Source organism: Dendrobium catenatum, unplaced genomic scaffold (genome assembly GCF_001605985.2).
Source record: "Dendrobium catenatum unplaced genomic scaffold, ASM160598v2 fragScaff_scaffold_1416, whole genome shotgun sequence".
Taxonomy (NCBI): domain Eukaryota; kingdom Viridiplantae; phylum Streptophyta; class Magnoliopsida; order Asparagales; family Orchidaceae; genus Dendrobium; species Dendrobium catenatum.
This window is the reverse complement of record NW_021319878.1, coordinates 375,240-390,141: the sequence shown is the minus strand read 5'-3', so window position 1 is coordinate 390,141 and position 14,902 is coordinate 375,240. Positions and strand designations below refer to the sequence as shown.

Genomic DNA, 14,902 nt, shown 5'->3' with positions numbered 1-14,902 from the left:
AAACATTATCTTGATTATTGCCATTATATTACACGAAATGAAAATAAGATAATAACGATTAGAATCATTCATGCTACATGCAAAGACTCGAGCAATAATTTATACCATAAAATTATGAAAATAATTATTCAAAAAAAAAAAAAACATTCACTAATATAACGTTTAATTATTTAAAAAATTATGACGAAAGATTTTAAGACATTAATAAAGCTAGAGAGGAGATAGTTTAGGGGAAACACTCGTTAGGGATCAAGAATTGCTCGTCTTATTTAATTCATGTTCCATCTTAAAAGCCAAAAAAATAAATAAAACTAAATTTTATTTAAAAAAAAAAATGTTAACAGACAAATAGTTTGAATAACATTTAAATTGCCCACTATGACTTGAAATTTTGTAGAACAAATCACATAACAATCGAGACTAACATGAGAGCATATAAAATCGTTACAAATCCTCAGCTACAAACTTTATACCCAAAACCCTAAATTAAAAAAAAAAAAAAAAAAACAATGCATGTAAATTTCATACACAATACTTATATTTTAACTATTTACAAAATTAATATTCACATCATTCAATGTCGAACAATAAACTGAAGACTGACTCCCTCAGAATGAAGCCAACAACAGCCCATAACCATTTGAAGTGTTTAAATTGTCACAGTAATGCATAACATATAGATCCGCCGCACTTGATATCTAATTTCTAAACATGATATCAAGCTCGAGGGAACCAAGACAGACCTTAACCATCAGCCCAAGTCTCTAAACGAACCAGGAAAAAAAAACTCGGAGATAATTCTTACTAATGCCATTACTAGCATGAGATATACCCTCATAAACAAGTGTTTACAATCTCTCTCTCTCTCTCTCTCTCTCTCTCTCTCTCTCTAAATTAGCAACTAATAGTAATGAAGAGAATCTCCTAAACTATGCTAACAGAGGTGTGGTGTGTGGGTTTCAAGATATGGGCTAAGGCTTTCTGCCATAGGGGTTGCATAACAAAGGAGAAAAAAAAAAAATCAAGTTCAGTAAGGGAAATATGGGAAGATCGTACCAATGTGTCCAAATCTTTGCATTGAGATCCTGAAAGGTTAAGCCGTATCTCCTAAAGAGCTGAGAACGCCAATAAAGGAGCCTTCAGAAGCTGAGGCTGTAACAGATTAACCATTCTATCATTTCTCTTCCACTTTCAAATAAAACTGTAATTAATCTTTGGCAGCGGCCAACTTCTCTAGCAAGTCACGTATTTCATCCTGAGCATCCTTCATATGAAAAGGTAAATAGATATATTAGAAGATTGTAATAGATAATGGACTCAAAACGCTTAGATTTATTTTGAGATGAAAAATAAAATATATTGAAATTCAACAAAAAAATTTAAATAGCACTACTCAAAACAAATCTAATGAATAGGAAACTCGTCGTGTTTAAAAAATCTATTTTGAGAAAAGGATTGAAGTTTTGCCTCTGCAAAAAGCTACACGTCAAAACAATGAAGCAAGGCATGAGATGATCACTACCTTTAGCCTCTTCCTTAATGTTGCCTCTTCTTCATCTCTCCTGGTTCTTTCTTCTGAAAAGATGTCGATTAAAGCTTCCTGTTCCTTGTTTGACTCTTCAAGCTTTTTCTCTTCCTCTTCCAGCTGGTACATTGATAACAAGTATTCAAGAACTAAGTTACCTTAAATATACATATTCCAGTAATAATTTCATACTGTAAAGATATATAAGATGCTAACTAGTCACTAGAAATAACCTATAACTAGTTCCTCAATACAGTTTTGATGTAAAGGTAAAGAGTTGCTTTCATTGTAAAATTCTATTTTCAATGATGTGAACTGATGTTCTAACTGTGAAAACTTTAAGAAAGCCATTGGTTGCGACTCTTTAATTCGGTTCTTGTTCCGCTTAACCATTCTTATCAACTTTTTCGACTTTCTTTAACCTTGTTTGTGCTATTTTTAGATTTGTTCTTAGTTTGGACGAGAAATTGGTAATCGATAATCATAATTGGAGATCTAGATGAAGGAATGGCTCTTCAGGGAATAGCTAGAACCATCTCATGTTTTGTGGATTTCATGTCAAATTTAAAGGTTTTTCACTCCCAATTTTCTAAACTTTTAGTTCCCTTATTTGATTCGACAGTATCAATAATTGTCATTGATTATAGCTATTTACTCAAGGAATATGTAAGTTAGATCCAAGAACTTACATACATATAACAAATCTCATGAATGCCAATTCACATTTTAATTATTTATTTCAATTCCTTGCATTAGCGGGAAAATTTGGAGCAATGGTTGGGTTGTCTCCATTGTATCTAGAGGTTACAAGTTCAGGTTACAAAAAAAAAACCTCTTAAGTAAACACAGAGGCCAAAACTGCAAAAATCAATCCATCTCCAAACTCTATACTAGAGGGAGCTACATTTACTAATGTCCCTTTTTCCAATGCCATGCCAACACCATATAATATCTAGAGTTTATTTTGCAAAAAAAAAAACATTACATCTAAACACATTATACAACAAAATCTATATTATAGTTGTCTTTTCTAGATATTCATAAAAGAAATTTAATATGAGCATTCTCAATATTCCACAATCTTAATCCTAACATTCGGTGGCCTTCTCTTACAGTCATGGCAATCAAACTAATTTTAATAGCTCAAGATGGATAATTATTTCCATTTGCATACTCACAATATATCATCAAGATTATAAGGAGTTTGAAGAACTGATTTATTCATTCATATATACATATATATATATATATATATATATATATAAACTTCATAATACAACAATAACATCAAGTCTTTATTCCACTACATGGGATTGGCTATCTAAATCATTTTGCTCCATTCTATCCTGAGAGTCAAATTCTAAATTAAATCTAATAAAAAAATATAATTTCTAATACTTTCTAATCATCTGAACTATTCTCAAAAAAATCATTTTCTTCTCTTTTTTTAATTTTATTTTTACAAATTTATACATTTTAAGGTTTCCACCTCAATTATAAGTTTTATATTCCACTAAATATTATATAAACGTCTATCAGAATGAAAAATACTAGTTATTAAAATAACTAATAAATATATTACCCGATGAAATAAAAAAACCATAAAGGATGCTGAAGAATTAAGTCAATATAAACCCAAGGTAAACATAAGCTGAAGACATGACAAACTGATAAGATTATTTCAGCTCCTAAAATAGTGTTCTGGGTAATAATTTGTCTAAAATTGGAAACAAGGTTAGGAGTCAGCTTAAGGTTAATGACCAAGGACGCGAATCAACAAGATTAAATAGAAACTACTAACTAACCAAAGCCAAATCAAACCATACATTCCTGAGCACTGAACCATTTTTCTATGGAGACAAATCCCCACTATACAGCTTCTCCAGGATCAATTGTCTAAGTTCACTTCCATCAATGCTCGCCTCATCCAGGAATGCATCAGTTATTTCAAACTGCCATCTCAAGAGGAAGAATAATTAACAATTACCCTTGCTCACATCCAATCGCAGTAGTTCCCCTTGCAAGTCCAAGTCAGGTTATATTTTGTTAACAACATCAGCAATAAGAGCTTATCCCTCCAAAGTCTTCAATAACAAATGAAGATTCTGTAGCTTCAGCTATCAAATCTCTGTCTACTCTAGCCATGAGATATAAGCGTTGCAAATCAACAGTCACATTCTTAACAGATCCAGCCACAGATTCCATTGTCTCAGCCACATCAAAATCTATCAATGGGAACCACCACTATTGTAAGGTTCCGTTGTTTCCCAACCATTACTTTCTCATTATCCTTCATCTTACAAATGTCATATTGCCTTCCGATCTCTCCGTCATCACGTCCTAAACCTACTTTCTCATTATCCTTCATTTTTCAAGACCCCTCTGAATCTCTCCCTCATCTCAATCTTTCGTTAAAACACTGGAGCGTTGATCCTGGATGAAGTATCAAGTACCTTGATAAACCAAATGACCCAGAACTCCCAACCCAAAAAAGTAATGCTTGATTTGATCAAAAAAATAGAATGGGTTCAGATCAAGTTCCATATAGAAACTGATGAGGTTGGACTGTCTGATGATTCTTATTTTTGGTCAACACCAACCCATATTGCATCACTAAAATGTGCAAAGTTTGCGTGCTTTGCTTGTAACAGTGTTTTAAAGAAGATGATTCCCAATAAGTAATGCGTGCTGGGATACTTTAGAATGAAAGGGATTAGGATGGCACAGAAACAGTGAAATACTTTAGAATGAAAGGGATTAGGATGGCACAGAAACAGCCATACAAGGAAAGAAGACTCTTACCTGATCAATCAATGTTTTGTTCCTATTTCTTTCATGCTGCAGCTCAAGCAACATCGACTCCTCAACTGTCTTTAACCTGCAACAATCAGATGAGCCAACAATTACCAGGGATGTTAAAGAAAACAGAATATTTCTTTCCTTCAATAAATACCTTCGCTTCAAAGCATCATTTTCATCTTCTAATTGTTTGATCTTTGACTGATTTACCTCCGGAAAAGGAGCACCTTCCTTGATCATTTGGGAGGCTGCCTGCCGTTTATGTAGTGATGCAAGATAAGGTTTTTACAATATAAGAAGACGCATATAAATTTATAAATTGCTTTAATGAAGCTAAAAGTATGAGTAAAGACAAACAGAAGTTAAATATCAAATCAAGGGGAGGTACTACGAAGAAGTAATGCGTGCTGGAATATTTTAGAATGAAAGGATTAGGATGGGACAGAAACACCTATACAAGGAAAGAAGACTCTTACCTGATCAACCAATGTTTTGTTCCTATTTCTTTCATGCTGCAGCTCAAGCAACATTGACTCCTCAACAGTCTTTAACCTGAAACAATCAGATGAACACACAATTACCAGGGATGTTAAAGAAAACAGAACTTCTTTCCTTCAATAAATACCTTCGCTTCAAAGCATCATTTTCATCTTCTAATTGTTTGATCTTTGACTGATTTACATCCGGTACAGGAGCACCTTCCTTGAGCATTTGGGAGGCTGCCTGCCATTCATGTAGTGATGCAAGATAAGGTTTTGACAACATAACAAGACGCATACAAATCTATAATTTGCTTTAATGTGTTGATTTTATTCAAAGTGTGTGGCAGTAGCAAGCGGCAATTGAACAAGAGAGACATGGGCCAGCAAAAAAAAATTGAATACTCAATATAATTCAGAGGGACAGAATTCTTTGGTTTAAAGGAACAGAACCGATTGGTTCGCAAATAGGAAAAAAAATGATTATAATAAACTTCGTTTGAAGTAGCAGAACTGATTGAGTTCGCAAATAGGAAAAAAAAAATGATTTGCAATAACTTATTAAGATCCTGGAGAATATTTGCTTCTAAACAGTAAATCACCTTTGTCTGTGATCTGGTAGATCTGCCATCAATACCTCCAGAATTACATTTTAAAGAAGAGGGAGATGTACTTAACAATTCTGAACAATTGCCCTCTTTATCAGAGAATTTTCTTGTAGGGGAAACATTTGGAACTACGGATGAAAATAAATTATCTCCCTTATTAAAAATATTTTCACTCCCAGAACCACGCTCATTACGTTCATATGGCAATTCATGGGTTCTTAAAACAGAAGATCCTTTGCTTTTCCCAAACTTCTCACTACTCTTGGTTCCATTTTCCTTTGAAGGTACGGTGAATCCTGCTTTAGCTGATTCGGTGGATGAGATGTTTTTTCCCTTCTTGCTTACATTTGAAAGATGCTTGCCTGAATACTGATATTTTCTTGAATCATTTGACACTTTGTTGGGAAACGCACCCTTCTTGGGATGCTGAGACGACTGCAGGCAAGGAACTTCAGGCGAGCTATCTATTGCAAAGAAAATAAGGGAAAAAACTTGAGAGAAATGGATACTAAATTTCAGGCAAAAGAAAAGAAAAGCCTGATAAAATAACGTGAGGTTTTCTACCAAAGCTGCGTAAAATAAATTAGGAAGTTTTTTTTTTAATATTTGCATAGATGCAATAGCAAAACGTTTCCATACCATTGTCTTCGGATTCGTCATTTCTTTTTTTGATCCTTGGAGCATAGCCAACTTTATGACAGTTTGATGACCTGAATGCAAGTTGAAGGTATAAATCAACAGAAGTAATAGTCACAGCAACTTGCATAGACATGCAAAATATAGCATAACAACAAACCAGTATTTTTTCTGCATCAGAATCAATCGTGATTCAAGTCTTGAAAGAACAGTGGTGCGTTCGAAGCCCTGCTTATCATGAGCTGGCTCTACAAAATTGGCCTCTAAAACACCTGGAGATTACCATTATTTCTGCAGCTAGACGCACATACAGGTGCAAAAGGAGGAGAAAAAAAATATATTTTAAAGTACCTATTACACCACGCCCGTCACTGCCTGCAGCATTCCATACTCTCCAAAAAGGCTTTTCAGCAACGAAAGGTAACAAAGGTAAGACTCATACCATAACCAACTTGAAAACATACTTTGCAAAAGATTACAACTAAACAATAAAAAGTCAAATTACAAATTATACTTGAAAATAAAACATATTTGTACAATGACATCACAAACAAAAAAAGAGAAAAAAGAGCTAAATAAATAGAATATTGATAGACCGGCCAATTTGATTGGGAGGTAATTAGAAAATTTTCAAATCAAGATGAAGTTGTTTAGGAATGTTCTTAATCAAAAGGAATTAATTAGAAGATGTTTCCTAATTGAAGAGAGCATATATGGGGGCTGATTTAGAGGGGATTAATTAGGAAATGCTTCCTAATTGAAGAAGACATATTTATGGGCAGATTGGGGGGGGGGGGATTAATTAGGCAATGTTTCCTAATTGAAGATGACAGATTTATGGGATGATTTGAGGGCTGATTTGGGAGGGAAATAATTAAGGAAATATGAGGAAATTAAGCCAGGTTGTTTGGATATTTGTTGCTTAATTGTTTGCTTTAAATAGGAAGAGAGGGGTGAGGGATATGTATGATTATTGTGGCTGATTTAGTGTCTTTGGTTCTTGGTGTCTTGGGCCCTAGCTTTGTCTAGGGATTGGGAGAGATTGATCCTCCTCTCGAATTGAGGATCAATTGTATCTTGTTTGTCTTCTTCTGTTAGTTTGGTTCTCGCAATAAAACTACTATTTTTCTCTGATTTTATCATCAAATTTGTGGAGTTTTCTCGCTATTCATCAATATTGTTAGGGTTTACTTGAGATCTTCAAGTATTTCCTAACAAATTGATATCATAGAAAATTTTGGGACCTTTAGGGGGTTATTTATGTGAATTTTAATTGCTGTTTTTTGGCTGGAGGTAGAGGGATTGCTGTTTTTGCGGTCAAGGATCAGTTTTTTGAACCTACAAAAAGTCTGGGATTGATGGCAGCCAAGAAAGTAGATGCGTTGGAAGAACACATCAAAGGAGAGATGAGCCAAATAAAATCAACGATGGAAGATAGAATTTCATCCGTGCAAGACAAAGTTTCCGATCTTCATAAGATGGTGAAGAAGATATTAGAGAATCAAAATCAAACGACAACATCGGAGACAAAGGGACCGGTAGGGAGAACTACGAATTCTAAATTTCGTAGGAGGGAAAATGATGTGGAGATCATGGAGGAGAAAGGTGTAAGGTATGGAGTGTGAGACCTCGTTCCTTTGCTGTTGCTGTAGCTGCTGGGAAAAGTGATATTTTTCCCAGGATCGTCCGGGCCGATTGGAGATCGTCCAGGCCGATCTGCACTGTAGAAAATATCGTCCTGAGAATAGTTCTGGGAGTCGTCCAGGACGATCAATTTTGGTCTGATCGTCCCGGGACGATGTGGCGATCGGCCGGGCCGATCCCACTAATGATATAAGAAAATGAGCTCGTTTTGAGGAGAGAGAAAACATTTTTATAACCTCAGATATTTTGAGGAGAGAGAAAGGCCGGAAAAGCAAAAAAAGAAGTCCGATCGGGGTCCGCGGAGCGATTTTCGTCGTTCGTTGCTGTTGGATATTTTGTTTGTCTCGCTGTAAGGATTCCGAACCCTACTTCTGTTTTCAAAGATTTTGAGATTTTGCGAAATGGTGCTCAGATTTGTGTTTTTGTAAGTGATTTTCGTACCCGGTCTGGTACTGGGGGATGACACACATGGATGGATCTACAAGGTGGAGAGGTATTTCACCGTCAATGGGCTGACGGAGGAGGAAAAATTGACAGCAGTAGGCTTCTGTTTGGAGGGGAAGGCGTTGTCTTGGAACCAAAAAAGGGACCAGATGAGACCCATACTGAGTTGGAGGGAATTCAAGGAACGCTTATTAGAATGTTTCCAAACAGATAGGGGAGGAGACTTCTATGAACAATTCTTTGCACTAGTGCAGGACATATCAGTGGCAGACTACTGCGAGAGATTTGAGCACTTCGCCAGTCAGGCAGAGCGACTATCGAAGACTGCTTTGGAGGGTAACTTCATGAAGGGACTCAAATCCGAGATCAAAACTGTGGTGAGGGTCATGAAGCCTCGTGACTTGGGAGAGGCAATGGAGCTGACGCAGTTGGTGGAAAATCAGAATAATCAAGAGAGCGGAGTCAGAGGCACCAGTTCAGGGGGCTCTTACAGGATGACTACCACTCTCCTAGCACCCAAGAGTCCTGCAATAGGCCATCTTCGAGAGGCTCCCAGGGAGAAGCCAGTAGGAGGAAGTAGGGGCAACTTCAAAAGATTGGCGGAGAGGGAGATACAGGAGAAGACGGTGAATGGACTATGCTTCAGATGTGATGAGAAGTATACTCTAGGGCACCGGTGTATGGACCAAACTCTTCAGGTTCTCATCGTCTATGATGACAAGGAAGTTGAAGAGGGAGGTGAGAGTGAGCGAGAGGGAGAGATGAAGGACAAGTTGCATTCAGATATGCCGGAGGTCTCCCTGAACTCAGTGGTAGGATTCGTTCCGAATCATATTGATAGGAAACACTTGGATTTCCAAGTGTTTCTCACCAAAACCGAAGTAGATCCAATAGATTATTGCTGTCCATAGTGGAAAAACAGCAAAACTCCAAAAAAAACTGAGAGAAAAACGTAGGGAGATACGTAGAAAAAACGATGCAAACACTTTTATTTCAATAAAGGATGAAAAGCACTTGCAAGATACAACTTTCCTTCAATTCGAGAGGAAGGAAAAAACTCTCCAACGATCTCCGGCAACGCCAAGAGCCCAAGAACAACAAACCCTAGATCTCAAACTAATTCAAATTCAACATAATCCCCCCCTTTCCTCCTAACCTCCTAATTAACCATAAAGGAGTTTTACAAAATGTCTAAACAGCCCCTCGTATTCAAAATTTCCCTCCCAAAACTCCTCCTTGGCCCCCGTCGGCTGCGCTCGCCCCGCTCGGTTCCGCCCGCCCTGTTTTCTTCCAACTCGAGTAGGTGTGGACCGGTCTGGGTTGGACCGGTCCAGCCGGCTCAAGTGCCGGCCTAACACATATCATAAAGGTAAAGGAGAAAATAGCAGACAAGGAAGTCGTGGTGCTGATTGACAGTGGGGCTACTCATAATTTCATCTCCAACCAGGTCATGGACTAATTGGGAGTGAAATTGGTGGATACAGGCTGTTATGGGGTGATGCTGGGTACAGGGAAAGTGGAAATGGTCCAGGGGATTTGTAGAGTAGTTTTGACCATACGAGTGGTTCAGCTGAGGGAGGATTTTCTCCCATTGGATTTAGAGAACACTGATGTCATCCTGGGGATGAAGTGGCTATAGACCCTGGGAGACACCAACGTCAACTAGAGGGCATTGATGATGGAGCTGGTTGTGTAAGAGAATCAGGGCTCTCCAAAGCCATGCTATCACTTAAAACCATGGTGAGGAGCATGTAGGAGGTGGGGGAAGGTTATTTGGTGGAACTACATAGGTTGGAGGGGATTATATTGGAGGGAGGGGAAGTTCTTCTTTCGGTGCAATCCTTGATTCAGCAATTTAGTAATTCAGTGAGATTTTTCAACCACCTCCTCAAGAACACGAGCATGCTACCATCTTGAAGGAAATAGTCTCACCTATTAGTGTTCATCCGTATCGTTATCCTCAAATCCAGAAGGATGAGATCGAGAGATTAATTAAGGAGATGTCAGAGACAGGGATCATTCGACATAGTGTCAGTCCAGTGTTATTAGTCAAGTGCTTCAGCAACAGTTTCCTTTATTCCACCTTAAAGACAAGGTGGCACTTTGGGAGGGGAGTATTGATAGACCGGCCAAATTTGATTAGGAGGGAATTAGGAAATTTCCAAATCAAGAGAAAGTTGTTTAGAAAGGTTCTTAATCAAAATGAATTAATTATGAGAAGTTTCATAATTGAAGAGAGTATATATAGGGGTTGATTTAGAGGGATTAATTAGAAAATATTTCCTAATTGAAGAGAATGTATTTAGGAAATGTTTCATAATTGAAGAGGGTAGATTTATGAGATGATTTGAGGGCTGATTTGGGTGGGAAATAATTAAGGAAATAGGAGGGAATTAGGGGAGGGGAGGGTTGTTTGGGTATTGGTTGTTTAATTGTTTGCCTTAAATAGGAAGAGAGGATTAGGGTTAGGGGTACGCATGATTATTGTGGCTGATTTGATATCTTTTGGTTCTTGGCATCTTGGGCCCTAGCTTCGTGTAGGGATTGAGAGAGATCGATCATCCTCTCGAATTGAGGATCAATTGTATCTTGTTTTTCTTCTTCCGTTAGCTTGATTCTCACAATAAAACAACTATTATCAAATTTGTGGAGTTTTCTTGGTGTTTCATCAATATTGTTAGGGTTTACTTGAGATTTTCAAGTATTTCCTAACAAATATGCATGTGAAAAACTGTGGTGCACCAAAGCATAGATGAACTCGATCCCCATAATCCCTAAAAGATCATACAGGCAGCAGAATCTCGCAGCAAGGAAGTGCTACACATATGTATCATATATAGGCCCATGCCCATTGTGTCATCCCTAGAGTAAGGGCTATATCTTAAGCAATCGAGAAGCAAAGGTTGTGTATTGATTCAGCAAAATAAGTTTGACCTAAATTAATTTTAAAATAAATAACTTATCAACCCTAGTCAAATCTATAATACCCAATGTTTGCAAAGGTTAAAATTAAAATGACCTAAAAATTTTTGCCCATTTTCATGTTCCAAGAAAATAATTAAATCTATTTTTTTATAAAATCATTTATTTTTTTTTAAGATTACTTTTATATATATATATATACACACACGTGCACGCGCACATATTGATGTATATAAATTAAAAATTTTAGATTAATTAAATAACTAAATCCAATAAATTTAATTATTCCTTGAAAAATGTTTAAGTATAGAAATACGGATCTACTAGGAGAATTGATAAAAGATTGACATGCAAATTCATCAAGCATTCCATAACTACAGTTCAATACTAAAATCCACAACTAAACCTTGAAAATAATTTTTGTAAGGATGAAGAAGCAAGGGCTGACTAACCATACAGAAAGAATAGTATACTATGAAGAATGTCTTATAGATGTTTTTCAAGTATGGACATACAAGAAGTGAATTTAAAAGTAGGATTTCCATGGACACTAGGAAGTTAAGGTTACCAGTTAATTAACGGGCTTGATTAGATGGTTGAACACCAATTTAACAAAGCATGCTATTCAACTACATAGCCTCACTTTTAGTTCCTCTGCATGTGAATGAAACCATTATTTAACTGTATTATGCCTTTGTTATAATTGTACGGTTTGATATATGCTACCTTACATGGCCTGTTGCTACTGAGTTACGACACATCATTGGTTCATATCTTCCAACTCAAAGGGAGAAATAAAAAAATGAATTTCTAAAAATCGAAAATACAGGATAGAGAAGTTACGACACATTTTACCAATTAAGACACTAATTTTAGATGATAGTCTCTATTTCCTTCCCAAACAATTACTTTTCAATTACAATATTCAATATGAAAAAGTTATGAATGATAAATGAGAAAAAGGGCTAATATTCGAAGTAGTAGTCAAATTCATAAAAGACAAGGTAAGAATACTGAACAAATTCATGACATATTGTTGCATGACCATTAAGATATAAATAAAAAGAGGGAAATAAACGTGTATGAGTATTAACTCAAACATAAAACAAGCTGCTGGCGAGTTCAGAAAGGAGGTTATGGAGAGATGTCATGGCGGAAGTGAAGGAGATCAGATGTACCTTTATTAGTCTATTTTTGTGGTAGACATTAAATCCTTGAACATCAATGTGATGCTTTGCATCTTTTACAAAACCAATTGTCACAACAGCAACCAACTAATGCATTTGTCCAGAGAGACAATAAATTTTAGATCAACAACAATCCTAAAAGTTGTTTCAAAATAAACAAAGAAAAAAAAAAAAAAAAGCTTCTATGGTCTCACATTTGGATCCTTCGGAACCTTATCAGTACCAGGATTCGGACGGTAAGTGTTCTCCTGCTTTAGCATCATATCATTGACAATGTTATGGTGCTCGATCTCCTCGCCACGTAGAATCATTCTAAAACCATTTGGTAGCCTGAGGTACAGAATGGAGGTATAACTCTACACAGCAAAAGAAGACCAACATAAATTAGAAAAAAAAAACGAAAACAAAATAAAATGCAAATCATGAGACTTGAATAAGAAAAGTTCAAAATCCAAGTTTCAGTGATTCATTTATTAAAAGAATGCGAAAGAAAAGCTTAGGAAACACTTCTAAAAAAATGTCAAACAAAACATTTTAAAACAAAATTGACAAAACATCAAATTTCAATGCTATTAAAGAATATAGAAATTATGAGAAATTGCGTCAGAGAAAACGGTCAAATCAGTTATTCATAGATATTGCTATCAGAATCCTACAGCCAATCGAAATTTGATTTAATTAGAATAAATCACTATCTTAATGAATTAAGGAATATTATGGCTAATAAATTTGGAAGGTATTGATATTATTTATATAATATATGCTAACTTTTTGAAGTCTTATGAAAGGAAAAATTATACTTCAATCTGAGTAAATGTAAGTTTCTAGCAGAAAATTAACTTCTTAGGGTATGTAATATCTAGTGCTGGGATAGATACAGATAATAAGAAGATTCAAACCATCATAAATTGGGCCATCCTCAATCATTCACTGATGCAAAAAGCTTCCAAGGGTTGATAATCTTTTTAACAATCCTTGAATACTAGCAAAGGGATGCTGATTGGGAACATATGGAAGAAAATTTTTACCGGTGAGTTGTTGATTTTGAAGGGAGGAGGGGAATTCGAAGGAGGGTATGGGAATGAAAGGGGAAGGGAAGATCGGGAGACTTGGGGAGGGCAAAGCACTTGAGAAAGTGGAAACTATGGAGGAATAAGCAAAAACGAGGGAGATCAAAAGGTGAGGAAGCTGAAGATGCCAATTTTTGAGGAGGAGGACGCTTATGGTTGGATCTATAAGGTAGAGAAGTATTTCGCCATCAATAGGTTGAAGGATAAGGAAAAATTGACAGCATCATACCTATGTCTAGAGGCGAAGGCCTTATCATGGTACCAATGATAGGACCATAGGAGGCCTATAAGGAGCTGGAGAGTATTCAAGGATTGTTTATTAGAACGTTTCCAAATCGATGGAAGATGAGACTTCTATGAGTAGTTTTTCGCATTGATGCAGGATGGATCAGTGGCAAACTATTAGGAGTGGTTCAAGCACCTGCACAGCCGGGTGGAACGATTATCAGAGTCTATTTTGGAGGAGAACTTTGTGAAGGGGTTTAAGGCAGAGATTAGAGCAGCAGTGAAAGTCATGATGCCTTGTGACTTAGGAGAAGCCATGAAACTGACCCAACTGGTGGAAAATCAAAAGAATCGAGAGAGAGGAGCCAGAGTAGCAGCTCAAGAGGCACTCTTACAGGATGACGACTACTTATTTAGCACCCAAGGGTCTGGCATCAGGAGGATTTCATGAGATCACCAGGGAGAAGCAAGTAAGAGAAGGGAGTGAGAAAAATTTCAAGAGACTGACAGAGAAGGAGATGCAAGAGAAGAGGGAAAAAGGGTTATGTGTGATGAGAAATATACTCCAGAGCACAGGTGTAGGGATCGAACTCTTCAGGTTCTCACCGTCTGTGATGATGAGAAAACTGAGGAGGGAGGTGAGAGAGAGATGGATGACAAGTTGCATCTGGATGTGGTGAGGTCTCCTTGAATTTAGTAGTAGGACTCACTTCGAATCATACGATGAAGGTAAAGGGGGAAATAGTAGGCATGGAGGTGGTAGTATTGATTGACAGTGGGGCTACCCATAGTTTCATTTCCACACAGGTCGTGAACCAATTAGGAGTGAAAATGGTGAACACCGGTTATTATGGGGTGATGATGGGTACAGGGAAGGGGGAGAAAGGCCAGGGGATCTATAGAGTGGTGTTGACAATCCAGGAGATTTAGGTAAGGTGGGATTTTTTCCCACTAGAGTTAGGAAATACTGATATCATCCTGGGGATTAAGTTGTTGCAAACCTTGGGAAAAACTAAGAAAATTGGGGAGCAATCACGATGAAATTAATGGTGGATGGGAGAAAAGTGGTTATAAGAGATGCAAAGTTATCCAAAGCCATGGTATCACTTAAGACTATGATTAGGAGCATACAAGAGATAGGGGAAGATGATATGGTAGGACTACACAGGCTGGAGGTGATCAGATTGGAGGGAGGGGATGTTTCTCTTTTAGTGCGATCCTTGATTCAGCAATTCGGTAAGATTTTTCAGCCACCTCAAGGATGGCCACCTCCACGGGAACAAGAGCATATTTCCGCCTTGCGGACAAGGTGGATTTTGGGAGGGAGTATTGTTAGACCGGTCCATTGGGACCGGTTCACACG

At 37.0% G+C, this 14,902-nt stretch overlaps 1 protein-coding gene across 6 annotated transcripts in view; it reads right to left on the bottom strand.

Annotated features, from left to right (window-relative positions):
* Positions 1–510: 510 nt before the first annotated feature.
* The window catches only part of LOC110092100 (protein MICRORCHIDIA 7), a 45,554-nt gene continuing 31,162 nt past the window's right edge, over positions 511–14,902 (bottom strand). For 2 of the 6 annotated variants that reach the window (XM_020816481.2, XM_020816483.2), the window contains exons 11-22: positions 12,439–12,600; positions 12,236–12,331; positions 6,399–6,450; positions 6,208–6,319; positions 6,051–6,121; positions 5,406–5,875; positions 4,950–5,047; positions 4,801–4,876; positions 4,479–4,576; positions 4,328–4,403; positions 1,523–1,645; positions 511–1,264 (exon numbers count right to left, since the gene is read on the bottom strand). In XM_020816481.2, coding sequence (XP_020672140.1) covers positions 1,208–1,264; positions 1,523–1,645; positions 4,328–4,403; positions 4,479–4,576; positions 4,801–4,876; positions 4,950–5,047; positions 5,406–5,875; positions 6,051–6,121; positions 6,208–6,319; positions 6,399–6,450; positions 12,236–12,331; positions 12,439–12,600 — 1,491 coding nt within the window. In that variant the 3' untranslated portion in view covers positions 511–1,207. Of the gene's footprint in view, positions 1,265–1,522; positions 1,646–4,327; positions 4,404–4,478; positions 4,577–4,800; positions 4,877–4,949; positions 5,048–5,405; positions 5,876–6,050; positions 6,122–6,207; positions 6,320–6,398; positions 6,451–12,235; positions 12,332–12,438; positions 12,601–14,902 lie in introns of those variants that run through there. The other 4 variants (XM_028699941.1, XM_020816482.2, XR_002302557.2 and 1 more) reach the window with 4 other exon arrangements.